Consider the following 27,638-nt stretch of genomic DNA (forward strand, 5'->3'; position numbering starts at 1 on the left):
CCTTTTTATTTTTTGCAAAAACCATATGGATTTGAATCACGTGTGATTGCATCAGCCAAGCTTGAACCTTCGTGCGCATGCGTGAGTTTTTTTTCCACGTCTGTCGGTTGCGTCATTCGCCTGTGAGCAGGCTTTGTGTGAGCAGTGGTCCACCCCTCTCGTCGTATTTTTATTGCGAATAAATGTCTGAACAATTTGGAGCTTTACTGCATCAAATTTTTCCAGAAACTGTGAGAGACCTCCAGGTGGACACCATTCGGAAAATTCATATGGCTTTCAGCGATGACTTTATGGGGATTACACAGATTAAGGAGTGCTCCAGCCAGTTTAAAGACCACCCACAGCGTCTGAGAGCGCGGCGCACTCCGAGCGCGTGAAGGCTTTGTTGATCCGGGACGTTGTCTGACTTCCACAAAAAAAAAGGCAGAAGGCGTGGACATCAGCACTTTTTCGGCACATTCCACTGTTACAGGAGTTTTTTTTTTTCATGGAAAGAGGAGAGGAGGGATGCACCACCGTGCCGCTCATGGCGCGGCACAAAACCACCTCTGTGTTGGTCTCACAGGACGGCTTTCAGACGGCTTTCGGTTGCTTTTCAGTCGTGTGACTAGCCGAGAAATTGTGCATGAGCTGGACATGCCCCAACATGTCCTGTGAGGCTTCATCACGGTGTTGCTTTGCGCCATGCGGAAACGTCCTGATGCGCGGAATTCCTCCACACGTCTGTCTCAATGTGCCGAAAAAGTGCTGATGTCCACATCTTCCGCAATTCCTGTGCTAGTCAGACGACGTCCCGGATCAACACAGCGTCCAGTTTAGAAATAAACGGCACATTCCACTGTTACAGGAGTTTTTGTCATGGAAAGAGGAGCGGAGGAATTCCACGCATCGCGGTGGAGCCACATGGTGCAAAGCAACAATGTGATGAAGCCTCACAGGACATGATGGGGCATGTCCAGCTCATGCACAATTTCTTGGATAGTCACACGACTGAAAAGCAACCGAAAGCCGTCTGAAAGCCTTCTGGTTGTTGGTTTTTTGCCGCGCCATGAGCGGCACGGTGGCGCATCCCTCCGCTCCTCTTTCCATGAAAAAAAAAAAAACTCCTGTAACAGTGGAATGTGCCAAAAAAAGTGCTGATGTCCACGCCTTCTGCCTTTTTTTGTGGAAGTCAGACGACGTCCCGGATCAACAAAGCCTTCACGTTGGAAATGATCTGGTTGTTTCAGCGGGGTGTCAGCCTGTCGATCGGCGCTCAGAGTGCACCGCGCTCTCAGACGCTGTGGGCTTGGTCTTTAAACCGGCTGGAGCACTCCTTAATCTGTGTAATCCCCATAAAAAATCATCGCTGAAAGCCATATGAATTTTCCGAATGGTGTCCACCTGGAGGTCTCAGTTTCTGGAAAAATTTGATGCAGCAAAGCTCCAAATCGTTCAGACATTTATTCGCAATAAAAATATGACGAGAGGGGTGGACCACTGCTCACAGGCGAATGACACAACCGACAGGCGTGAAAAAACTCATACATGCGCACGAAGGTTCAAGCTTGGCTGATACAATCACATGTGATTCAAATCCATATGGTTTTTGCAAAAAATAAAAAGGTTGGATACTTTTCTAACAGACCTCGTATATATATATATATATATATATATATATATATATATATAAAAAAATAAACACACAAACTTACAGTATCACCTGAACATGCCGCTGACTGTGTTGGCCTTGTTCGCTTTCTTCACCTCTATGAAGAACTTGCTAACAGGTGGCCCAGTCGTTAGCTGGTAATATTTCAATGTGTGTTTTTTCCGATGCGGTTGAGATATTTATGGAGTATGTTCATGTCCGACTTGGTTTTTCTAGTCATGTTTTTAGTTTACTGGTTAGTAACGAAAATACACGTTGCGGACTGAATCTCATGGAAACCGGTCTGACATGGGAAAATATCCGACTGGTAATCAGCCAATCAGAGCGGGCGTAACATCGCAGCCATATAATAAGGGATTTTATTTTGAAATTGAACATATCTTCCGGAACATGTGTGCTTGTTGGAGGTTTGCTCTCTGAGTGCTGTCTAGTTATGAAGTGTTTTATTATGATTTAACATATACACTTGTAATACGACAACGTCAGCACACAGTAAACCCTCGAGGATGCCCCTCTGATCTTCGGCCCCTCTGAAGGACTTGGACCCCAGCTTAGGAAACAGTAAACCAGGTGTCATTTCCCCGCAGTTACTTTTCACTGGATGGTTGTACCGACCGTTTGCTGACTTGGTGGATAACGGCGATGTTGGAGAAGAGGTGGTGGTGTTCTGTGGTGGTCATGGTCGCCTTCAAAGCCTCGCTGCTCTTGAAGTGACGAACGAGGATGCCCAAGCTGTGCAGGTACGAATGCTCTGATGTGATGATCTCAAAAATGGCCTGTCACACAGACACATCCAAAATAAAAGCCAGAACGAGACATTTACAGCACATCATAAATATATATATCTCCGTTTAAACATGTTTAGAATTAGAGTGTAATAATTTGCTTTTAAACAAAAAGGTTTGTGTTGCTGATTGAAAACTATATGAAGTCATTACAACTTTATTTTTTGGACTGTGGGACTTAAAAGCAGGCGCTCCTCTGCTCTGACTGCAGCTGCTCCAAACCCGCAGCTCAAAGGTACAAAGGAGTGGAAACAAACAGCTGGTGAGGACTAATCCTGATTACACTGGCAGGGTGTGGTGGCCGACCTGGACCTTGGATATTGACAAGTTCTGCCATCAGACTGCTAATGAAAGAAGAAAAAAGAGGGAAAAAAAAAAAAAAAAAAAAAAACACAACAAAAGAAAAATAAAGTCTCCCTCAGACACAACTGAAGTTCAGCTGCACCATTCGAGCAATTTAATGATTAAATGTGTCAATTTGTTTTTCGTGTTATTTCCACCCCCCAACCTTACATTCATGCAGGTTCTGAGGAGACGGAGTCAAGAGGATCTGAACTTTCAGCTTGTCTGTGTGGGATGATAATCAATAAAAAGCTATAAATGTCTCCAACAGGCTTCAATTGATGACCTTTAACCCACAGCTTCTGCTACAACATTAGAATCTGAAAAAGCTCACGGCTCAAACAAACAAAACAAACTACAGCAAACTTAATATAATGGGGAAGGAAAAAAAACCCGCACTTTTTTGAATTTATTTCACATATTCTGTATTAGAACTGCTGCTTATTAGGGGTTTATTTTCCTCCAGGGGCATGCGATATATATATATAAAGACATGACAACACACAGTCACCAAACAAACACTCATGATTATTAATGTACATGTATAATTTGAGTAATGCCTAGTTTACATTATTGGAAAGACGTCCTACTCTGAAGTGAAACTAACAATTTTTGGATCCATTTTATCAGTTTCTTCATGTATCATGATGAGGAACTTCATGTCAGCCTAACTTCTTAAAGCGTTGAAGGACCACGCGTCATATTACTACACATGAAGTGACCGTGACTGACTCACCTCTTGTCTTTTTCTCTCCTGAGGTGAGATCCAGTCCAGGATCCCGGTGTCCTTCACCTTTGTGGGACAAAGATATATGAAGGTCAGAGGTGCCAGATGCTGGTACATCATTTAATACTGTTCTCGATTTGAAACTGTAGCAGCTTCCAAGTCTGTGGGACACCTGTACAGCTTATCCACCGTTTCCCCACAGTGGTATCACAGCGTGGAGTTTATGTAACAAGATGGGGGAAAGCCAGAAGAGCAACTAAACCATGCTGCTCCAGAAGACTGAAGTTATTTATACAGCACCCAGTAACAACATAAGAGGAAGGTCCAACCTGACCTACTCAGGTCCCCAATTTCAATTTATTTTCATTTATATAGCGCCACAACAGAGTTGCCTCAAGGCGCTTCACACAAGTAATGTCTAACCTTACTAACCCCCAGAGCAACAGTGGTAAGGAAAAACTCCCTCCCCCCAACAGGAAGAAACCTGAAGCAGACCAGACTCCATTGGGTGCTGTGGCCGTACTAAAGCTGTGAATTCTGTGCCGTCAGTGAATGTGTTTGGACTCTTAGCATGTAGTGGATCTGTTGAATCTGAAGCGTTACCTGCGGGAGCTGGCTCCAGGTCAGCTGAGCCGGTCGGTAGCTTTGCACCACGATGTCCTGGTCCTCCACTGGAGCCTCCACCACCACAAAGTCATCCAGCAGTTCGTCCTGACTGCTGGCGTGGAGGCCTCGCTCGCGGATCTCCTGGTAGAGTCGCGGTGTCGCTAATGGAAATAAAGAACGGGCAGTTTGTCTACACACTGGCTGCAATAGCCTGAAAATGTTTAATAACAAATATATATATATACACATATATATACACACACACACACACACGAGGTCTGTTAGAAAAGTATCCTACTTTTTTTTTCAAAAACCATATGGATTTGAATCACGTGTGATTGCGTCAGCCAAGCTTGAACCCTCGTGCGCATGCATGAGTTTTTTCATGCTTGTCGGTTGCTTCATTCGCCTGTGAGCAGGCTTTGAGTGAGGTGTGGTCCACCCCTCTCATCTATTTTTTATTGCGAATAAATGTCTGAACGATTTGGAGCTTTGCTGCATCAATTTTTTTTCCAGAAACTGAGAGACCTCCAGGTGGACACCGTTCGAAAAAATTAATATGGCTTTCAGGGACGATTTTATGGGGATTAGAGAGATTACGGGGTGTTACTGCCCCTTTAAGGACAGCCCACAACTGCTGCCAGCGCCGATGGACAGGCTGACACCCCGCACAAACAACCAGATCATTTCCAACGTGAAAGCTTTGTTGATCTGGGACCTCGTCTGACTTTCACAAAAAGGCAGAAAATGTGGACATTAGCACTTTTTCCGGCACATTCCACCGTTACAGGGGGAGGGACGCGCCACCGTGCCGCTCTTGACGCAGCACAAAACCACCTCGGTGTTGGTCTCACAGGACGGTTTTCAGACGGATTCCGGTTGCTTTTCTGTCGTGTGAATATCCGAGAAATTAAGCTTGAGCTGGACAAGCCCCAACATGTCCTGTGAGGCTTCATCACGGCGTTTGTTTGCACCACGACACGTCGAACTCCTCCGCACGTATGTCTTAATGTGCCGGAAAAAGTGCTGATGTCCACGTCGTTTCACAATTCCTGTGCTAGTCAGAGGACAAACAGGATCAAGACAGCGTCCAGTTTAGAAATGAACGGCACATTTCACTGTTACAGGAGTTTTTGTCATGGAAAGAGGAACAAAGGCGGAGGAATTCTGCGCGTCGCGGCGGATCTGCATGGTGAAAAGAAACGCCGTGATGAAGCCTCACAGGACATGTTCTGGCATGTTCAGCTCATGCACAATCACAATCGGATATTCACACGACTGGAAGGCAACCGGAATCCGTCTGAAATCCACCTTTAAGCCGTCCTGTGAGACCAACACCGAGGTGGTTTTGTCCCGCGTAATTAACGGCTCCGTGGCTCGTCCCTCGGCTTCTTTTTCCATGAAAAAAAAAAAACTCCTGTAATGGTGGAATGTGCCGGAAAAAGTGCTGATGTCCACATCTTCTGCCTTTTTGTGAAAGTCAGACGAGGTCCCGGATCAACAAAGCTTTCACGTTGGAAATTATCTGGTTGGTTGTTTGTGCGGGGTGTCAGCCTGTCCATCGGCGCTGGGAGCGCGCTGCGCTCTCAGCAGTTATGGGCCGTCCTTAATGGGGCAGTAACACCCCGTTATCTGTTTAATCCCCATAAAATCGTCCCTGAAAGCCATATTAATTTTTCGAACGGTGTCCACCTGGAGGTCTCTTACAGTTTCTGGAAAAAACTGATGCAGCAAAGATCCAAATCGTTCATACATTTATTCGCAATAAAAAAAATAGACGAGAGGGGTAGACCACACCTCACTCAAAGCCTGCTCACAGGCGAATGAAGCAACCGACAGGCATGAAAAAACTCACACATGCGCACGAGGGTTCAAGCTTGGCTGACGCAATCACACGTGATTCAAATCCATATGGTTTTTGGAAAAAAAAAAAAAAAATAAGGTCAGATACTTTTCTAACAGACCTCGTGTGTGTGTGTGTGTATATATATATATATATATATATATATATATATATATATATATATATATATACACACACACACACACACACTCAAAAATATAAACACAACACTTTTGGTTTTGCTCCCATTTTGTATGAGATGAACTCAAAGATCTAAAACTTTTTCCACATACACAATATCACCATTTCCCTCAAATATTTTTCACAAACCAGTCTAAATCTGATAGTGAGCACTTCTCCTTTGCTGAGATGATCCATCCCACCTCACAGGTGTGCCATATCAAGATGCTGATTAGACACCATGATTAGCGCACAGGTGTGCCTTAGACTGCCCACAATAAAAGGCCACTCTGAAAGGTGCAGTTTTATCACACAGCACAATGCCAGAGATGTCGCAAGATTTGAGGGAGCGTGCAATTGGCATTCTGACAGCAGGAATGTCAACCAGAGCTGTTGCTCGTGTATTGAATGTTCATTTCTCTACCATAAGCCGTCTCCAAAAGCGTTTCAGAGAATTTGGCAATACATCCAACCAGCCTCACAACTGCAGACCACGTGTAACCACACCAGCCCAGGACCTCCACATCCAGCATGTTCACCTTCAAGATCGTCTGAGACCAGCCACTCGGACAGCTGCTGAAACAATCGGTTTGCATAACCAAAGAATTTCTGCACAAACTGTCAGAAACCATCTCAGGGAAGCTCATCTGCATGCTCGTTGTCCTCATCAGGGTCTCGACCTGACTCCAGTTCGTCGTCGTAACCGACTTGAGTGGGCAAATGCTTACATTCGCTGGCGTTTGGCACATTGGAGAAGTGTTCTCTTCACAGATGAATCCCGGTTCACACTGTCCAGGGAAGATGGCAGACAGCGTGTGTGGTGTCGTGTGGGTGAGTGATTTTCTGATGTCAATGTGGATCGAGTGGCCCATGGTGGTGGTAGGGTTATGGTATGGGCAGGCGTCTGTTATGGACGAAGAACACAGGTGCATTTTATTGATGGCATTTTGAATGCACAGAGATACCGTGACGAGATCCTGGGGCCCATTGTTGTGCCATACATCCAAGAACATCACCTCATGTTGCAGCAGGATAATGCACGGCCCCATGTTGCAAGGATCTGTACACAATTCTTGGAAGCTGAAAATGTCCCAGTTCTTGAATGGTCGGCATACTCACCGGACATGTCACCCATTGAGCATGTTTGGGATGCTCTGGACCAACGTATACGACAGCATGTACCAGTTCCTGCCAATATCCAGCAACTTCGCACAGCCATTGAGGAGTGGACCAACATTCCACAGGCCACAATTGACAACCTGATCAACTCTATGCGAAGGAGATGTGTTGCACTGCATGAGGCAAATGGTGGTCACACCAGATACTGACTGGTATCCCCCCCCCAATAAAACAAAACTGCACCTTTCAGAGTGGCCTTTTATTGTGGACAGTCTAAGGCACACCTGTGCACCAATCATGGTGTCTAATCAGCATCCTGATATGGCACACCTGTGAGGTGGGATGGATTATCTCAGCAAAGGAGAAGTGCTCACTATCACAGACTTATACTGGTTTGTGAACAATATTTGAGGGAAATGGTGATATTGTGTATGTGGAAAAAGTTTTAGATCTGAGTTCATTTCATACAAAATGGGAGCAAAACCAAAAGTGTTGCATTTATTTTTGTTGAGTGTATATGGGTGATTCTTAGACTACGGGCACTTATGTCCTTTGATCATATTGTATGAAAAAACAGAAAAAGGGAAATTTCATACTTTTATAGTTATCTTTACAATGAAAGTGTGTTAAGAAATTTGTTCTAGTAGTCTATGTTGACTTTCACCTTTTTTCAGCATCATTATATTCAAATATTGCCGTTTTGTGCTTGTCCCACACCCACACTTTTGATCTTCAATGATAAAAATGAATGGTAAAGAAACGTTTTTTTTTTATAATGTTTTAAAATATCTGAATAAAATATCAGTAAAATAATGAAAACATAATTGGGGTATTCAATATCATACAACTGTTGTGATTTTTTTTTTAAACAAAATGTAGTTGTCCCACACTATTGCCGTAATTTCCACCACAACACTAATGTCCCTTTAAATAGTTTGTATGAAAGATTGTTTGGGTAGTTTCTATGGAGGTAAACAGTGACATCAGAGCACATGTATATAGTGCCAAATCACAACAAACAGTTGCCCCAAGGCGCTTTATATTGTAAGGCAATGGTGTGGTGGAAATTACATTTACAAGGCCAATAGTGCCCGTAGTTAAAGAATCACCCATATAGGGTGTCCCAAAAAAAACCAAAACATTTAAAACACTCAGTTTGACCCTTAAATGCTACAAACTTAATCACTTATGTTTCTTTTTTACTTGCAGAGACCCTGAAGTTCATGTTGATGCCATGCAAGACTCAGGAAAATGCCAAGATTTAACCATACTACAGCGAACAAAAATTGAGTTTTGGCACCAGACCGAGTGTCAAACAGGTGCAGCGACTTTATGCTAGACTGACAAAATGCAGGGCCAATACTGACACTTGTATGAAAACTTCAACCTTTCAGCTTTCTATCCAGCCATAGATTTATTTCCTAGACATATGCTTTGACCATTTTCTTTGCTGATAAAACGTTGCATATTTTTTTGGACACCCGATATAGTGTGTGTGTGTGTGTGTGTGTGTGTGTGTGTGGGGGGGGGGGGGGGGGGGGGGGGGGCAAAATGGTTTCCCTGAGGGTGAATTTATGCTCAAGTCTGTTTTCCATCAATAAAATCTGTCAGACGGAGTGAAGCTGAATCGAGGCAGAACGTTTATGCAACAACTAAGAAGCAGCTTTGAAATCATTCGGCATAAAAATGCTCAGAGTTAAAGCATGGGAGGCGAGAAAGCATCACTTTGAAATAAAGTCTTTAACGAGGTTAATTTAAGTGCTCAGAGCCTTTTCATCCCCGGAACAATAGAGACACCCCAACAGTGCTAAAAGGTCACAGGATTGATCCTTCGATGTGAATTAAAAAGAAAAAGTTTGAAGACGGCAACTTTTGTACTGTACTTTATTTTCACCTTCATCAAACAGCTCAATCCCTGACCGACACCCTGATATTTGTTCCCATTCTGTAAATCTTAAACTGAGCAAATCCTCACATTTGGCAAACAGGAACAACTAAATATGAGACTTTCCCCAACTCTAAATGTTTAAATAGGAAAATATTTTCATAATAATGTCACCAATACACACTATAGTATTAAAAAGCAAGAATAGCAGCAGACATTTGTCCGTTTCTGGTGGTAATCTTGACCATTCCTGAATGGATCTGACTCAAACAGATTACTGACGTCACGCGGAGGCTGGACCAGTCAATACTTCAGTTTGGTCACAATCCTATAAGAACCCAAAAAAGTTATTATTGTTCATAAACTTCCCGAGTAGATTTAGAACTTTCTGAAGCCCAAGTTAGCTCTCGTGAGACAAATTTTTTTTTTTTTTTGGTTTTGTTTTTTTTTTAGGGGTGGGCAAACATAAAAAAAAATCTTAATCGCATTAACTCAATGACTTTCTGTGATTAATCGCACGGTACATGTGAAACCCAAAAATGAATTCAAAAGCCGCTTAAAAGCACAGTTTTATTTGAAAATGTAAATGAACATTGCATAAATTTGAAAATGTAAATTTCAACTGAAACACTAATGAAATCAAATATAAAACCACTGGCAGGTCATTTGTTATCCTGTTTCATATCAAAATAATATTCATGTCCATGACTAAATGTACTAAAACAAATACGTCACAGTTGTACACATACCACAATTTGATATGTGTACAATTGTGATGCATTTGTTTTAGTATATTTAGATTTTGTTGTGATTTGGCACTTTATAAGCCGATTAGATTGAATTGAAATTGAACATTTTACTGAGTCTTAAATAAATATGAATTTGGTCACTGGATCCTTAAACTTTGTACATAATGAACTCTACATGGTGAATTCTTGATCTCTGGACATAAATAGGAATAAACAAAATCTGTAGTTTTTGTCAAAAGCATTTCCTTTCAGACATTGGCATGAATGTGTTTCCATATATCTGAGCTTACAGCTGCTGTGCTTCACTTCAAGATGTAATTTGAAAAGAAAATACAGCACGTTTCATTTTGGGAGGGGAAAAAAACGTTTTAGTCGATTGTAGTTTGTCTGTATAACATTTGGAAAGAGGTGTCATTTTATTTAAAGCGGCGATTCATTTTGAAGTTATTAATTCCGACCGGACTCTGTCTCAGCCGCGCAGCGTTTCGAGCTGAGTGAACAGAATGGAGGACGATTCTTGTTTCTTGACAGCAACAAGACAAGAGTCCCAGTTTGTGACTTTAATCCACACAAAAATGACTGACGATATTTTAATGGCTTTGCGAGGGGTTAAGAAGCGGCTTGCCGTTTCTGAAGAGCAGTGAATCAAAGAACCAACGAGCTACTGGATCGAAGCATTGCTTCAATGGTTCATGGTTTCAAAGTGGAGCCGCGCTGCAGAAATGGTTTATTACAGACCAAACCCTGAATATCCGACTTTATTTGTACGTCCGTATGACTCTGAAACTCGGAAAAATCCGTATAATTTACGGACTATAGGTTGACATGAAAACCACCGAAAAGCTGTGTTCACCGCGGGGACACGTTCGGCTATTTGAGATTATTCAAGATTTTTATTTTTTTTTTTACCGATGACGAACGATGCGTTAAAAAAAAAAAAAAAAAAATTGACCGATGCAGGTGCATTGGTCCAAACCGGTCTGGATCCGGGCCTGAACCTGTAGAACTTTGTACCGAAAATGTCCATTCAAAAGTTTGGCGTCTTTCTGCATTTTGTTTAGTTGTGCATTGCATAGCCTGTACTTTTCTCGATCCTCCTATCGTCTTCTGTGTGAACTCAGCTATCAGCAGGAAGCAGCAGCATAAACTCTACCCCAACTGACGCTTTCAAAATAAAAGGCAACGAGCAACAGTCATAAAAGGCTAAAAAAAAACAAAAAAAACCCCGCAGCGTTAAGGGGAGGAACAAAATTGTCGGCGATAATGACCTCAATAATTAACGCAACGTTAGCGCGTTAACGTTGCCCAACCCTAGTTTTTTTAAATAAGTCATCCTTTTCCTGTATTGGACCTCCAAATTTGTCATGCAAGCAGAGGTTTCTCAGAGTACTGCATTGTATTGCATTTGCCCCGTCAGAAAACCGTAGCTACGTCCCTGTATCATTTTGAGTGGAATGAGCAGACGACTCTGAAAAGTGACTCATTTGATTTAACACAAAAAAACCCCCCACATACAATCCACCCCTCGTCAAAACCAGAGGGATCTGAAAGTGGAGCGTTCACGACTCGGCAGGCCGACGTTCAGCGAGCTGAGAGTGAAACATTTCCTCTTTTGGTCTCTGCTGCTGCCTCCGAGCATCTTTTCTGACACTGGACTCCAGTGCCCACAAAGCCAATCATGTTACTTTCTACTGCTGAGAAATTCTGCGCCACAGAACATTAAAAAAAAAAAAATTTCAAAAGCGTCAAATTACAGGCTCTCTTGCCTCAAGGTGCTACACACACAAGGTCTAACCTTACTAACCCGCTTAGCAACAGTGTTAACGAAAAACTCCCTCTGATGATATGAGGAAGAAACCTCAAGCAGACCAGACTCAAAGGGGTGACTCTCTGCTTGGGCCATGCTACAGACATAAAATACAGAACAATTCACGAAACAAATATAGAGGAAATGCTGTTGGTGTACAGGACAGGAGGGTCTCCAGCACAAATACAACTCCCATCTCTGAATGGAGCTGCACCTTAAACAGAGAGAGAAAAAACAAAAACAGAATCAGGCATTAGAAAGACAAGAAATACAGTATAATTTGACAGCATTAAACAACAAGAAAAACAGGAAATACTAAGGTGATAGCCGGCCACCAGCCCTAAGCGTCACGAAAAGACCCAGAATTTAGGTAAACTTGAGGCTGCGGCACGCTCCATTTCCCAATAAAACGAATTAAGAGTAAAAAGTGTAAAACAAAACTATACCAGTATCCTAGTCACACGAAAGGGAAAATAAGTGCATCTTAAGTCTGGACTTGAAAGTCTCCACAGAATCTGACTGTTTTACTGATGCAGGGAGATCATTCCACAGAACAGGGGCACGATAAGAGAAAGCTCTGACCTGCAGACTTCATATTCACCGTAGGGACACAAAGTAGTCCTGCACCCTGAGAACGCAAAGCCAGGGCCGATACATAAGGTTTAATTAGGTCAGCTAGGTAGGGAGGTGCCAATCCATGGACAATTTTATAGACTAGTAGCAGAACCTTAAAATCTGCTCTCAATGGGACAGGAAGCCAGTGAAGAGACGCCAAAATGGGTGTAATGTGGTCGAACTTTCTGCTTTGTGTCAGAAGTCTGGCTGCAACATTTTGAACCAATTGGAGAGCCCTAATGCTGGACTGCGGTAAACCAGAAAATAGAACATTGCAGTAGTCCAATCTAGAAGAGATAGGATCAGGGTCTCAGCATCAGCATAGACAGGATGGGACGAATCTTCGCTATATTTCGCAGGTGGAAGAAAGTAGTCCTCGTAATATTTCTAATGTGGAGGTCAAAGGACAATGTAGGATCAAAAATTACCCCAAGGTTCCTCACTTTGTCATTGTGATGTATGACACACAAGCCTAGGCTAAGCGTTAACTGGTCAAATTGATGCCGATGTCTCACTGGACCAAGAAGCATCATTTCAGTCTTATCAGAGTTTCGTCAGCATGCCAAGTGAGATACTCACAAATTCTGTAAATCTAGGTAATATCTCAGTAATGGCGCCCACCTCAATAGCAGGGTGTAGCGGCTGGGTTAAAGCATGCTGGGATATGTTTAACCTAATGTCTATTTTCTTTTCAAATTAATCCAGGAAATCTTGTGCTGTAAAAGGAGAGCGAACTACAGGTAGTTGTCCATGAATAAGTGTTGCCACTGTGTCAAACAAGAACTGAGTTATGCTTGTTTTTGTTGATCAAATCAGAGTAGTAGGTCCACTTTGTAGCCAGTAATGCATGCTTATAGTTTAAGATAGCATCATGCCACGCAAGGTGGAATACTTCTAATTTTGAACAACACTATTTCCATTCTAGACCTCTAGTCTTGTGTTTGAAGTCATGCAAGTAATCACTGAACCAAGGTGACTGTTTTGGGGGAGCGCGGTTTTAACACAGGTGGCGCAATCATGTCGAGTGTAGTTTTGAGTTTCAACTATCCACAAGTCTGTCTACTGACTGGGTATTTGCCAAATGTGAAGCTAAGACATCAGACAGTTTAGCTTCAAATTCAGTCTTAGTTGAGGAGTTGATGCATCACCATAGTGATATATAAGATTGTTGTTCCACTAAACAGCAGCGAAACTGTAAACTTAAGTGAGTGATCAGAGACCACTGATGTAAGAAGCATACTGCCAATATTCGTGACAGCAATACCACGTGCGAGAACCAGATATAAGGTATTTCCACTAAAGTGTGTCGAGTCCTGAATGCATTGCCGAAATCCTAATGCATCCACAATTTCCATAAATGATTTGCAGAGGGGCATCAGAAGGCTTATTTATATGAATGTTAACGTCACCAATCAGAATGTTATCTGCACTAGTTGACAAGTTAGAGATGAACACACCAAATTTATCTAAGAATTCAGAATATGGGCCAGGGGCCTATATACAGTGACAAAGTAATACAGCTGATTTTTATTCTTCTGACCTTGGCAATGCATAATATCCTGAGCAGAGCAGAGAATCAGATGCTCAAACGAGTTATATTTGTGACCCCCAACAGCTAATAAGCTAAACCTAGATTTAGAAATAAGAGCAACACCCCCGGCTTGCTTTGCATCACTAGGGACATGACTAAATGTATATGCTGTGAGCAGCCCTCATTTAAGGGGAGGACAGCAGTAGGTTTAAGCCAGGTTTCACATAACCCAATCATATCTAAGTGATGATAATTAATCAATAATGATTTTGAGGATAGTGATCTTATGTTAATGAGACCCAGACTAAGGACCTCAGTGGGGTTGACAGCTGAACTGTTTGGATTTAGGGGTGGTTCCAGAGTAGCATATATAAAAATAAAAGGAGGAAGTCACAAGTGTTTGTGCTGCAGTTTGTGGGATGACACTGAGGAATGTGTGCACGGTAACACGAGTGAACATACCATTTTTGAAGGATCCACTGTGCTTCTGGTACCTCTTTCTGCCCAGGGTTCTCTAAAAAGTGGAGACGTGGAACAAAATCCTACATTAATACTCTGTGTGTATCATGAGACCAAAATACACCTTCCACATTTTTTTTTTTTTTTTTTTTTTTTTTTTAAACAGAACAGTCACACTTGTTTGGTGAACTTCTGATGTTTGTCCAAGAAACATCATCATCCTGATGACTAAAGTTGAAGACAGAAGTAACATCAGTGTTGGTGGCTTTAACCTATGAACAAAACTGCATCAGATGGGATTAATTATGAGTTTAGCTTCTCACAGCCTGAAATCAGATGTTATAAGCAGTGACGCCATGTGCAAAAGAATGGAAGAAAATGTTTTATCATCATGTCCCAACAATAACTTTTTTTTTTAAATATTGGTGATAGTGTGACAGGTCTGAAATAGGTCATACTACATTATACTGTGAGGCCTTTGTGCATAAAGATAAAGCGAAAACTTTCAAAACTATTAATCACTAGAACCTATTACAAACTTGCTTAAAACCTTGAAATTTTGGTAACAAGGTTGCATTTGAGTGGGAATAGAAAAAGTTACATTTTGAGGAAAAATGTTAATTGAAAGCAAGATTTTTTGTACTTTTTAATCATATTATGATCAATTTCTCTACCTGGAAAAATACTCCTTTATACAATGAAGTTCTCGTCATTCTAAGAATTGGATTAATTGGATCCGGACTATTTGCAGGCCATGACATTGATCCTATGTGTCTTTTTACAAAGGAATGTGTTCACAGTTTTTGCTCTATGGCAAGATGCATTATCATCTTGAAAAATGATTTCATCATCCCCAAACATCCTTTCAATTGATGGGATAAGAAAAGTGTCCAAAATATCAACGTAAACTTGTGCATTTATTGATGATGTAATGACAGCCATCTCCCCAGTGCCTTTACCTGACATGCAGCCCCATATCATCAATGACTGTGGAAATTGACATGTTCTCTTCAGGCAGTCATCTTTATAAATCTCATTGGAACGGCACCAAACAAAAGTTCCAGCATCATCACCTTGCCCAATGCAGAGACGAGATTCATCACTGAATATGACTTTCATCCAGTCATCCACAGTCCACCATGGCTTTTCCTTAGCCCATTGTAACCTTGTTATATTCTGTTTAGGTGTTAATGATGGCTTTCGTTTAGCTTTTCTGTATGTAAATCCCATTTCCTTCAGGCGGTTTCTTACAGTTCGGTCACAGACGTTGATTCCAGTTTCCTCCCATTTGTTTTGTTGTGCATTTTCGATTTTTGAGACATATTGCTTTAAGTTTTCTGTCTTGACGCTTTGATGTCTTCCTTGGTCTACCAGTATGTTTGCCTTTAACAGCCTTCCCATGTTTGTATTTGGTTCAGAGTTTAGACACAGCTGACTGAACAACCAACATTTTTGCAACATTGCGTGATGATTTACCCTTTAAGAGTTTGATAATCCTCTCCTTTGTTTCAATTGACATCTCGTGTTGGAGCCATGATTCATGTCAGTCCACTTGGTGCAACAGCTCTCCAAGGTGTGATCACTCCTTTTTAGATGCAGATTAACGAGCAGATCTGATTTGATGCAGGTGTTAGTTTTGGGGATGAAAATTTTCAGGGTGATTCCATAATTTATTCCTCAGAATTGAGTGAGTCCATATTTTTTTTCCCTCTGCTTGGTCTAAAAAAGTAACAGTTACTGACTGCCACAATTTTTTCTTGATTTCTTATAGTGTTTCTTAAAGCCAGAAAGTTGCCATTTGAAATGACTTTAGTTTTGTGTCATGTCTGATCTGCTTTTTTCTACAAAATTAAACAACTGAATGAACATCCTTCGAGGCCAGTGATTCCATAATTTTTGCCAGGGGTTGTATAATAATGAAAGAGCAGCAGCAGAATTCTTCACTGCGTAAGTTTCAGGACCTCCCAGACTACTGTTTATTTAAAAAAAAAAAAGACTTGTACTCTGGAAAATATAGTACTTTCAGATTTTACAGCAATATATAAAGGATTGAATGAAAAGTTCTGCCTCCAACGAGATAAGTTCAATAAAAAACATCAAAGCGAATCTGGTACGGGGATAATCCTTTAACTATCGCTACACCAAAAGGTTTTCTCATTTGCAATTTCAAGCATGTGCAGAATCGCCTTTGGACACGACACACGTGCACAGTAGTCATTAAAAACTGACCTACACGGACTTTCCTTTTATTTAATTTCTCATGCAGGAGTTGTGCATGCATGGACACTTGGTGACAAACACCATCACTGGTGACACCTGTGTGGATATCAGGACAGTCAGAAGTTATGTGAGGAGATTTAAGGACATAAACTTAACTCATCTGCCACTCACACAGACAGTGACTGATACGCATTCTCCCACTTCCCTTCCTTTGTGTTCCTGTCCCCATTCCCCACCCCACCCCCGTCCCCCGCTCATGCCACTCCCTTCCCCCTCCGGGGCGCAGTGCAGTTTTAGCTGCGGCAGCTCCCCATTCCCCCCAACCTGGCTGAACGACCACATTTCCTCAACTGGGAGGACGGACTGTTTCAAAGTTTAGCGTACATAAACAATCAAATGTATGTGCGGTTGTTTTAATTCCAATGTGTGCCATTATTACATTCAACTAGTATTAATTGTGGATTTATTGCTGTATATCTGTACGAGCTAAGGCAAAGGCTATACGCCCAACCGTTGGGCAGATAAGGCACACATTGAATGTTACATGCACAACCGTTGGGCAGATAACGGTGTCTTATCTTATTCGCCCAACCGTGATCATGTATTTGACATGTTTTGTGCATCTAAACTACTTTTTTTTTTTTTTACACCACTTTAAGGCTCTATTGCGACGTATTAACGGCGCAGTCTTTAATTACTGCGAAAACACCACAATGGATGAAAATAGACAAACTTCATAAGTATTTTGAACGGAAGCCTGTTAACAACAAAACAGTTTTTGAACAAAATGCTGCTTGTTGGCTGTAAGATGGTGTTAGTTTGACACTGTTCCCTGGGTGTGATGAGCCAAACAGAACTGCTTTAGGTCACAGCTCCTCTGCGGGCTGTGAACCCTGCCGCAGCCGGTGAGAAAATATCCGCTCATTGGTCGGCTGTGGTTGGGCATATATGCTCGCGAATTTACTTTGTTGACCCAACGGTTGGGCGTATAGCCACTCTCATGAGGTAATTGGGTGTGTAATGAGTTGCCCTTTTAGGGATCAATAAAGTTGTCTGAAGTCAGAAAACAACAGCAATGATGAATCCCACAAGAATCGCAGAGTCAAGTGCAGATGTGATTGCACAGTCCTCTCAGAATTTTTGGAACACTAACACTGTCAACACACAAAACTGTGGACACTTGGCAGAAGCTGTGCATATGCTTGTTGATAATGTTCATCCACATACAGGATGCGTTGCAGCGGCTCAAATTTTACAAGCTCTTACCCCGCCCTCCCGCTCAGCTGGTGCCGAGAAAAGACAGGATTTCTTCACCAACTAATGTAATGATGCTACCTGACAGAGAACATTGAGAACTTTAAGCAGATGTGATTCATGCAAGTATCTTGCCTGTTTACTGAAATAACCATACAGGAGGCAGAACTTCTCAGCTGACCCTCAGACACTGCCTTCAAGAAAACATATTTTCCAGAGACATCCACACATTTTCTAAACAATGCAAAAACCACATTCTAAGGCATGGTGGTGGAAGAAGAGGAAGGTACGGGTACTGGATTGCAGTCCTGACCTGTCCCAACACAGAACACGAGCAAGATTTTGAAATGAAAAATCCAACACCTGATGACTCGTACTGTTGGACACCTGAAGATGTGTGCAGGAAAAAAATGGAACAAAAATTTCACCTGAAACACTTACTCTTGGTATCTTCAGTGCCAAAACATTTTTTTTAAAGTCTTTTTAAAAGGAATGACAACATTACAAAGTGGTCAACACTTCAGTGTCCCATGTTTTTTGGAATGGTCTCACAGGTTTGAAATACAAGAATGGATGGATACCAACATGAAATAAAAGTTGACCACACAGAGAAGATAAAATAACTGATTTCTACTGTCTGCAATGACAAAAGTTAAAGTAAATGTTAGAATCACTACTTTTTTAATTTGCATTTTCCACATCATCCCAACTTGTTCTGATTTACGGTTGTAAAAATTAAATCTAACTTGTAGTAATTTGCATCCAGAAAGGCAAGATTTAGTAAAATACATGTGTTCTACCCAAACAGCAGTAGTCCAGGTGGCCACCAGACCTAGACTTTGGAAATTAAAGAAACTGTTCAACAAGATTTTTTGAAGTAGCAAGTAACTTGACAACCACACATACAGTGGATGTGGAACATATTCATTGCACCTCACTTTTTCCACATTGTTATATTATAGCTTTGTTGTAAAATGGATTAAATTAAAATTTTCCCCTCAAAATTCTACTCACATCACCCCATAATGACAACATAAAGAGAATTTGAATTTGTTTGCAAATTTATATATAAAAAAAAACTAAGAAGTTACCTGTACATAAGTATTCACAGCCTTTGTTCGATACTTTGTTGATGCACCTTTGGCAGCAATTACAGGCTCCAGTCTTCTTGAATATGATGCCACAAGCTTGGTGCACCTATCTTTGGACAGTTTGGCCCATTCCTCTTTGCAGCACCTCTCAAGCTCCATCAGGTTCATCATGTCCAATTAACTGAATTTACCCCAGGTGGAGTCCAATTAAGCTGTAGAAACATCTCAAGAATGACCAGTGGAATCAGGAGGTACCTGAGCTCAATTTTGAGCTTCAGACAAATGCTGTGAATACTTATGTTTGAATTTGTTTTTCAAGAAATTTACAAAAATAAAAACCACCACCTTTTTCACAGTCATTATGGGGTGTTGTGACTAGAATTTTGAGGGGAAAAAATTAGTTTAATTCATTTTGGAATAAGGTTGTAACATAAAATGTGGAAAAAGTGAAGAGCTGCAAATAGCTTCTGCATGTTGAGAGAAACAGAATGAAGAAATATCTGCTTCAGACTACATACAGACTAAATTCCTTCCAAAGGGTTGTGTAGTCATATAACTGTTATTTAAGTAATAGAAGGCGGCCTCTGTGAAACAATCAGAAAATAGACAACTTCTATTATTTAATAAATTCCTGTGCAGTCTCGCTCCACCACAGACCCCTCTGAGACACACCAACCTGGTCCACATACCTTGCGTCCAGGGCTGCGAGCTGGAAGAGGACTGGTGCCGCTGACCTCTCTGACAGGCTTCAATGTGGCCACACCCCCTTTATTCTTTGCCATGGCTTCAATATCCAGGCTAGTGACAGCAGCCCTATATGATTTGTTCCGACGGTTCCTCCTTAAGGCGAAGCCTTCTCCATCGCTGTCGTAATCCTCCCAGGACATGTCTGGTCCCTCTGCTGAGTGACGAGTCCGAGACCCGCTGCCGGAGTTCTCCAGTCCTACTGGGAATGTCACAACTGTGGTGTGGTGACGGTTTCTAGGCCGGCTGGACACGGCTAAATTCTTGGGGATGAGCTGCTGGGTGCCCACCTTCAATGCCACTGGACTTTGTGTACTTAAATCCACATGCTGGGGCACCAGCAGCATCCCATCGACTAGATCCTGCTGGGACATGCCCATTTCAGGATGGGGTTTGACAGATGTTTGTGACTGGAAGTCATAGTCGTCGTCACCTGACTCACTTATGTGCAGTTCTGAGGAAAAGTGGCCCACCACAAAATTAAGGGACTGCTCGCCCATGGAGCCATCCGATTGGTCGCTGGACATGGTGTCCTCTCACCTTTGATCTTAGCCTGCTCTACTTAGATCTTGAGCCCTTGCACCACTAGAAGAGTCTGAAAGGAAGATGGGATGAAAATATAAATCAAGATTCAAAGCTTTTATTGTCATATGCACAGTAAAGAAACACGTTCCCCTGTACAACAAAATTCTTACTTTGCTGCCCACACACACACACACACACATATATATATAAATGACTAAACATAAAATAAGCATGCAGGTAAGAACAATAGAATGTAACAAAGCAATGTACTAAAATAGAAATATACAATCAATGTACAAAGAGGACAAAAAAAATAAATAAATAAATAAATCAAACCACCCGCAGGAAATATCAAAAATCAGACTGTGTCCGGATGTGTGGATGAGACCTCGATATTACCGTGACTGGCTGAGCACACAGCGGCTCACACTAACAGGTGTGCACGTAAACAAGTGTCATTCCCATGTTCTAATTTCACAGTACATCAAAAGAAGTTAAGCTTATGATGCAGGTGTAGATGGCACCTCATTGGTCAGTTCTGTCCATTCATAATTAATTTTTTTTTGGGGGGGGGGGGGGGGAATGGAAGGGTGCCAGTTGTTGCCACAGACATCAGCAACCAGCACGTCTGCCTCGCTTGTTTTGGCACCTGAATAAAAGCCAGATGAAAGCCCTGTAAACCCAAGTAACACCAGGTAGATACATTTATTTATTTACCGGATAATGACTTTTACAGTCACAAGGGCACTCAGAGTTCATCCTCCACCAGAATGCAGTTGAGCCTTAAACCACATTTTATTTTCCACAATAAACTGACAAAAAAAGACACCCCCCCCCCCCCCCCACACACACACACAACAATCTCACAATGTTGACAAAATGAGTAAAATACACTGGATCTGCGCCAAAATTTGACAAGTGCTTTTTAAATCATGCCCCACCCCCTCCACCAATCATTAAAGTCAGTGCATGACTTTACCTCCTTTGCAGAACCAAATCCATTAATTATATAGCCAAATCCCCAATAACCACCCCCCCCCCCCCACACACACACACACACTTCTGCAGTGGAATTCCTCCAAACATACAGTTTAAAATGATGTGAAACAAAGAAAGAAAATAAAAATGTGTTTAAGGTGTTAGAAACAGTCACTTTGGCATTAAATTATTATTTTCCACATTTTTCTAATCAGTGAGCAAGGCATCGTTTCTGCGGAGAATTTATTTTCTTCAGTAAAACAAAGTCTGAAAAATGGAAGTGAACTGAAATGATAAAACTGCTGCTCAGGTCGCAGAACATGCAGCTGTGACTCAGCGCGCACTCCCACGCGCACTTCGAACCACACAAGTCTGTGCGCGGCGCGCGCGGGTGCGTGTACCCCCCCACACACACACACACACACACACACACACGTTACAGGCATCAACAACAGCAACAAACAGCAAAATAAAGTGTCAACAAAGTGAGCGCGCGCAGAAAAGCGTCAACAATAATTAATTTTTTTTTTAAACAAAAATAAATAAAATGGCCTCACATTCTCAGGGATATGCAAACTTCAGTTTTTCCACGCAGCTGACTAAACAAACACACAAAGTGACAGTTTAACGGCCGTCTTACCGGAGCGATGTTAGCAGAAAGCCAAACGGCAGTTTAACCGCCACAAACGGTCAGCAGTTCCAGAGCAGCAGCAGTTGGCTCTTGACTCTGTCACATACTTTTCTTCCATTTACTTCCTCTTCTCGCAGTGCACGCGCCCTTAATCTGCGTTGTGACGTCACCACAGGTGAGCGTCAATCATGGCAGTTTTCAAAATATTTTTGCACACTGCGGGATTTTTTTTTTTTTCGGAGATTAGAAGGTTTTGGTTTCGATCACACAGACATGGAAAAGATAATAATAATAATAATAATAAATATCACAATTCTTTTATATTATGAGATTAAAAAAGTCAAAATATAATTATGAAATACTAAAGATTATGAGTTTACTTGACCTAAACATCGACCTCTCACAGAGGTAAGACCACAAATTAAAAGTCAAAATATGACATTGTGGGTCAAATTGCACGATATTTGCTCCAAATTTTGATTACATCGGCTCAGGGAAAAACACCTCCGTGTTGATAACCATTTGTAAAATCCAGGCGGCTTTTGATGGCTTTCAGTGAAGTGAGTATATGAGAAACTAACAGCTGGACATGTTCCAACTTGTCCTTAAGGCTTCCAACAGAGGTGTTTTTCCTGTGGCGGAGCGTCGCAGCGGCTGCGAGCTGACGCTGCAATCCGTCTGCACGTCTTTCATTAAAAAAATCTCCTTTAACAGTGGAATATCCAGATAAAATGCTGAAACCGACTTCTTCTGAAACTTCTCTGTTCTCTCACGACGTCCTGGATCAATAGAGCCTGAAATGTGGAGGTTTTCAGCTTGAAACGGGCTGACGACGGCGCCTGGGAGCGCTGCGCGACGTCTCGCTCCGTGGGAAGTCCTTAAAGCGACAGTATCACCTCAAAATCTCTCATCAGCCATTAAAATTTTCACCAAAAACCAGCTTAATTTTCCGAACCGTGTCCACTTCGATGTGTCTCACAGGTTTAGAAAAAATTTTGATCAAACAAAGCGCCAGTCTCTCAGCAACTTCTCAGACAAAGGAATTCCGACGAGGGGCTGGACGACTCCTCCCACAAGGAGTGTTCACAGGCGAATGACGTCACCGACAGGCGTGGAAAAACTCACGCATGCGCACGAGGGTTCAAGCATGTCTGACGTAAAAACATATGAATGAAATCCATATAGTTTTTGAAAAAAATAAAAAGGACCTATACTTTATTGACAGACCTCGTATGTGAGTTTGGCCTGACGGTGACAACAGTTCCTGTTACTTGTCACTGCGTCACTAGTCAATAGAGAAATACAAGCAGACACAAATCACTGTTGACTGATTTAAGATTTATTTTCTTTATTTTGAACAATGTGAAAATATACATCATTTAGCCAACAGTTAAGCAAGGCTGAGAAATTTCATATAATAGAAAGAATGAAATGAAAACATTCATAGAGGGTCATTATATACACTTTATATATAGAAACATCAAATGGCAATGACCTTTACATCATTTTTAATTTCGACAGTATATGGCATCTGATGAAAGCAAAGTAGAATTCTTCATATATATATATATATATATATATATATACATACATATATATAGATTGATTAACCAACAAGGGCCGACTCTTCACGTGTAAATATATTTTACATCATGTGATCTATTTTTAACAGAGATAAACCCAGAATACACCCTGGGTTAGATTGGGCTACCCCCACCCCATATGATTCTGAAATCAAATTACTCTGATGAGATCATGGTTGCGTAATTGTCCAAAAACGCATTTAGCCAAGATTTATGTTTAAAGTCCCACATTAAGAAGTCTAAAGTGCAAATCTTCACTTTAAAAATCCAGATGCAGCAGGTTTGTGAGTTGTGTTCATCTCTGTAGTTTAGATCCTCGGGTCAAATGTGTCCAATAATAAATTACAAGGCCACAAGACCCAGACTTTGGAAATGAAAGAAACGGGACAAATAAGCTTATTTCAAGCTACATGTTGCACATGATTATCTCCTGAAGCAATTCCAGACATGTCCAGCAGGTGGTAGACTGGTATACACTTAATTACATAAGCAAATCAATAAACTTAATTTTCAGTTGATCAAAGTAAACCAAACGTTCACCGGTTTATCTTTGATGTGTATCCTTTTAATTTGTAGACATACAAAATGACAGCATGTATTTATTTATTTTTAGTTAATTTGGTGAGAATGCACTCATCTGTCTGTCTCTTCATAAACTTACTGCATTTTGCAGACCTAGGTTGATGTCAAAGCCTAGAAATATCATCCATGATTATCCAACACACATGCAAAACATTCACTTTCAAGATCTGCATATTTAGATCACGTGTAGAAAAACAAATGGGGTTCAAACAGTATTTTCACCAGTGAGAACTCCTAAAATTTATTTTGCACAGCAATTTAAACTAGCTTGAAATAGCAAATGCTGTGCTGATATTTTTTCTTTGAACTATGAATCTCACCAATTCTTGCTGTTAAAAATGACCACACAAATATAGTTTTGCTTTCATGTTTGGAAATATTTTAGTTCCACAGAAAAGGTTTCATTAATAAAAAAAGAGCATTGATTTATATTTCCTGCTGTATTGTGAAACCATCTGTAAAGTGCTTCTATGAATGCAATATAAAAATCTATATCATCAACATGAACAGAGACTATCTACATACAGAAGAAAGGAGCTGCTTTATGATGCAATAAGCTGCTGATCATCATAAAACACCTACATCAGCGCACAAACACATTTTGCTGTCTTGTTTCTACCAGAAACCAGCTTTTAAACTATCTATGTGAAAGAACATTTTTATTAGAAGACTCAGAGAATTAATTCTGAACTAAGGATAACGTTCATGTAGTTGAGGATTCATGCGGGTTCTAAACGAGCAGAATGCATGCACGCATTAATCTGACACTACTGTTAAAAGACCAAAAATTTGTGTCTGTGAAACTTTCTGCAGGTTTTGTTTTGCAGAAAAGCCGAGTCTCAGAGCGTCCAGAGACTGAGACCCGCTCCCCACCCGCGGTGTGGTGCAGGCTGGCAGTGAAGGCCTCGGGGTGGCGAATGTGTGACGGATGGAGGTGGTGCCACGGCGGCACTGGTCACTGCTTGGCGATGTCCGGATACTTCAGAAAGATCTGCCGCTGCCACGGAGCTAGCTTGGTCTCATCATGGCCCAGGGTCCTTAACCGCTCCAGTGCCGACTTCTCCTCCATCTCTTTGGCCTGTTTGGCCTCCTCCTCTGCTTTTCTACATTAAAAGGTGACCAACAATGATAATATTAATGTTTCAGTGGATCTTCCATTGAGCTAAAAACATCACAAATATACACAACAAATGTCTCCTTAGAATAGACAGATTTATAAGTGAGTTCCTGCAGCTTCACCCTTTTTTCTAATCAGGGTCACCACAGCACATCTGCAAGTTGATTTGGCACAAGTTTTGTGTCGGATGCCTTTCCTGATGCAACTCCACATAACATGGAGAACGGGCCTTGAACCGGCAACCTTTTCTTCTAGAAAAAAGCACGCTAACCGCATGGTTTCCATCAATATAATGATGCTTAGATGTGTAAATATTTATGAACTTGACTGTTCTGGTAAGATTCAAGTTTTTGTACCACTAGATGGCAGCCTCGGGCTAAAGCTCACAGGAAGTGAATGTACACTTGCCATCATGATTAGAGAGAACATGGTGCCATTTTGGTTCCAACTGCGGCTGAACTACGGAATCGACCTTTAATGTTTTCAACATTTTTAAAAATCATTTAACCACATACAGCAACACATCCAGGTACAGGTTCCTTCAAAATAAATATAATAGTTAATAGTAATATATAAATAATAATAAAATAGTTAAGATATCAAATTTACAATTTATGATGATTTATTTAATTAATTTAAAGCCTGATTTATGCAGCTGCTGCTCTGTAACTCCATGTCATAGAAAGACGTGCATGACAGTTTTAAAGTTCTCCATCTCTGGATTATGTTTTATTCTGGACTAATTTGACCCTCAAGTTTTTCTTTCTACAGTCATCACTTCCAAATCAAAGGTAAGTTGAACATTTTCCTCTTTTAACAACTTTGTGCTGTAAATGTGTGGACTTTTCTGATCCATTTATCAGCGTGCGCACTGTAAAAACTGTTATAATATGATGGGAGATGAAAGATTGAAAGCAGCAAAGTGTTAAATCACACCTTTTGTGTCTGATTTAGGTGCACGTCAGGCTGCGGATCAGAGTCTGAGCAAGGTGTGAAAAAATAAACGGTCGGGCTTTTAATCACGGAAATGACTCCGGTCCCACATGCGAGGGTTTTTTTTAATGGAAATACATTGTGATCAGACAGGACATTCGATGTGAGTGAAAAATGCGCTGTACAAAATCCATTATATATGGTGTTTATTAGATGGAAAACAATACAAAGACTTTGGGACTTTTTTTGTCTGATGACTGTGAATATCCGGTTTATACAATGACGGTTTAGTTGAGTTTTTTTTCATGGGACTGAACAATAAATCTACCTCTCAAAAATCTGACGATGTTGGCTTCCATCCCACATGGCTGACTTTATTTTCCCAAATGTTTCTTCTGTTCGGATTTGAAGGGAATCTGTACATCTTGAAGCCCTTGTGTCTATTTGTGCATCCAAACGCACAACAACCCAGAATTTTCAGCAAATAAATAAATAAAATAGCTGGATTTACATGCAGACACATTAACAGTGAACGCTATTTTGAACCCAAGATGGCACCAGGAGTCACGTGACCGATTTTTTTCGACTTGTCATGTCGCCATTCTCTCTAATCATGATGTCTCCCCCCTTCACTGAGGCTCCTACAGCAGAGGTACTTCACCCATAGGTGGCACTATAATTGCCAAATTTGCATTTTGGCCTATAACTCCCAAATCGTACGTCTGACATTCAAATGACTTATATTCCCATTTTCATAAGTCAACCACATTTCTGGTTTTTAATTTTTATACAAAACTGCGACATTCACTACCAGCCAACTGACTTTTTTTTTTTAATTGGCACAGTTTAAAATCCAGAGACCACTCATCCACTTCTTATAAAATTTGGTGCCATTAATGTGGATAAAAATGTGGGGTACCATTGCATTGTGTTTGTTTGAAAGATATTAAATATTTCTTACCTTTTTTGTTCCCTGTCACATCAGGAGAGCAAACACACAGGAAGAAATGGTAAATATCTTCATCTCCATCAGATTATTCCATAATCTTTAATTATAGATATTAAATTTAAGTTACTGTAAACAGTTAGGAAGAAACACTTTTCCACGTACAATAATAAATACTGTAAAAGAACAACATCAGATGGAAACAGATTCTAACAGGATTTGACCTTATTTCTGCCAACACTTTGCATTTTATTTAAAAGGCTGATATTTGACATTCACAAATACACATATGCAAACAAAGAGGCACATCAGTATGTGAAATACTACTACATATAGGTTTCTAAAAAATTTTTTAAGATCAATAAAAGCGAAAAATGTGAAAGTGAAAATTTCCACATCACATTCCAAATGGAACATTCTTCAATCATCTTCTGATTTGTTTAAAGCCAGCTGGCTGTAAATGTGATTAGTTTGTGCTACATTAAAGTGTGTGTGTAGTTACACACTTTCATGTTATCATTTACAGTTGTGGTCGTAATTATTGGCACAACCTCCAAGCATTTTGTTTTGTTCAGTAAATTTGGACATTTGTTAAATATTCTAATGATCCAAAACTTGATTAATTTGTATTTATTTCTGGACATATTTTAAATTCTGCATTTAAACTGCAGGTGTGGCAATAATTCTGATAAAGATATGGAAGACAGGAAGTCTGATTTTTGTTTTTCTGAGTTT

The 27,638-nt window shown here is 40.9% G+C and overlaps 2 protein-coding genes across 2 annotated transcripts in view; both read right to left on the reverse strand.

Annotated features, from left to right (window-relative positions):
- The window catches only part of arhgef16 (Rho guanine nucleotide exchange factor (GEF) 16), a 37,063-nt gene extending 15,169 nt beyond the window's left edge, over positions 1-21,894 (reverse strand). The window contains exons 1-6 of the mRNA XM_034173167.1: positions 21,752-21,894; positions 19,554-20,203; positions 14,303-14,354; positions 4,109-4,272; positions 3,515-3,571; positions 2,267-2,427 (exon numbers count right to left, since the gene is read on the reverse strand). Of these exons, the coding sequence (XP_034029058.1) occupies positions 2,267-2,427; positions 3,515-3,571; positions 4,109-4,272; positions 14,303-14,354; positions 19,554-20,135 (1,016 nt within the window). The 5' untranslated portion in view covers positions 20,136-20,203; positions 21,752-21,894. The remainder of the gene's footprint in view (positions 1-2,266; positions 2,428-3,514; positions 3,572-4,108; positions 4,273-14,302; positions 14,355-19,553; positions 20,204-21,751) is intronic.
- A 1,299-nt stretch (positions 21,895-23,193) lies between these two features.
- espn (espin) overlaps positions 23,194-27,638 on the reverse strand; it is a 142,370-nt gene continuing 137,925 nt past the window's right edge. The window contains 2 exon segments of the mRNA XM_034173173.1: positions 23,194-25,010; positions 26,919-26,930. Coding sequence (XP_034029064.1) covers positions 24,863-25,010; positions 26,919-26,930 — 160 coding nt within the window. The 3' untranslated portion in view covers positions 23,194-24,862.

The sequence above is a fragment of the Thalassophryne amazonica genome, chromosome 6 (assembly GCF_902500255.1).
Source record: "Thalassophryne amazonica chromosome 6, fThaAma1.1, whole genome shotgun sequence".
Lineage (NCBI taxonomy): Eukaryota > Metazoa > Chordata > Actinopteri > Batrachoidiformes > Batrachoididae > Thalassophryne > Thalassophryne amazonica.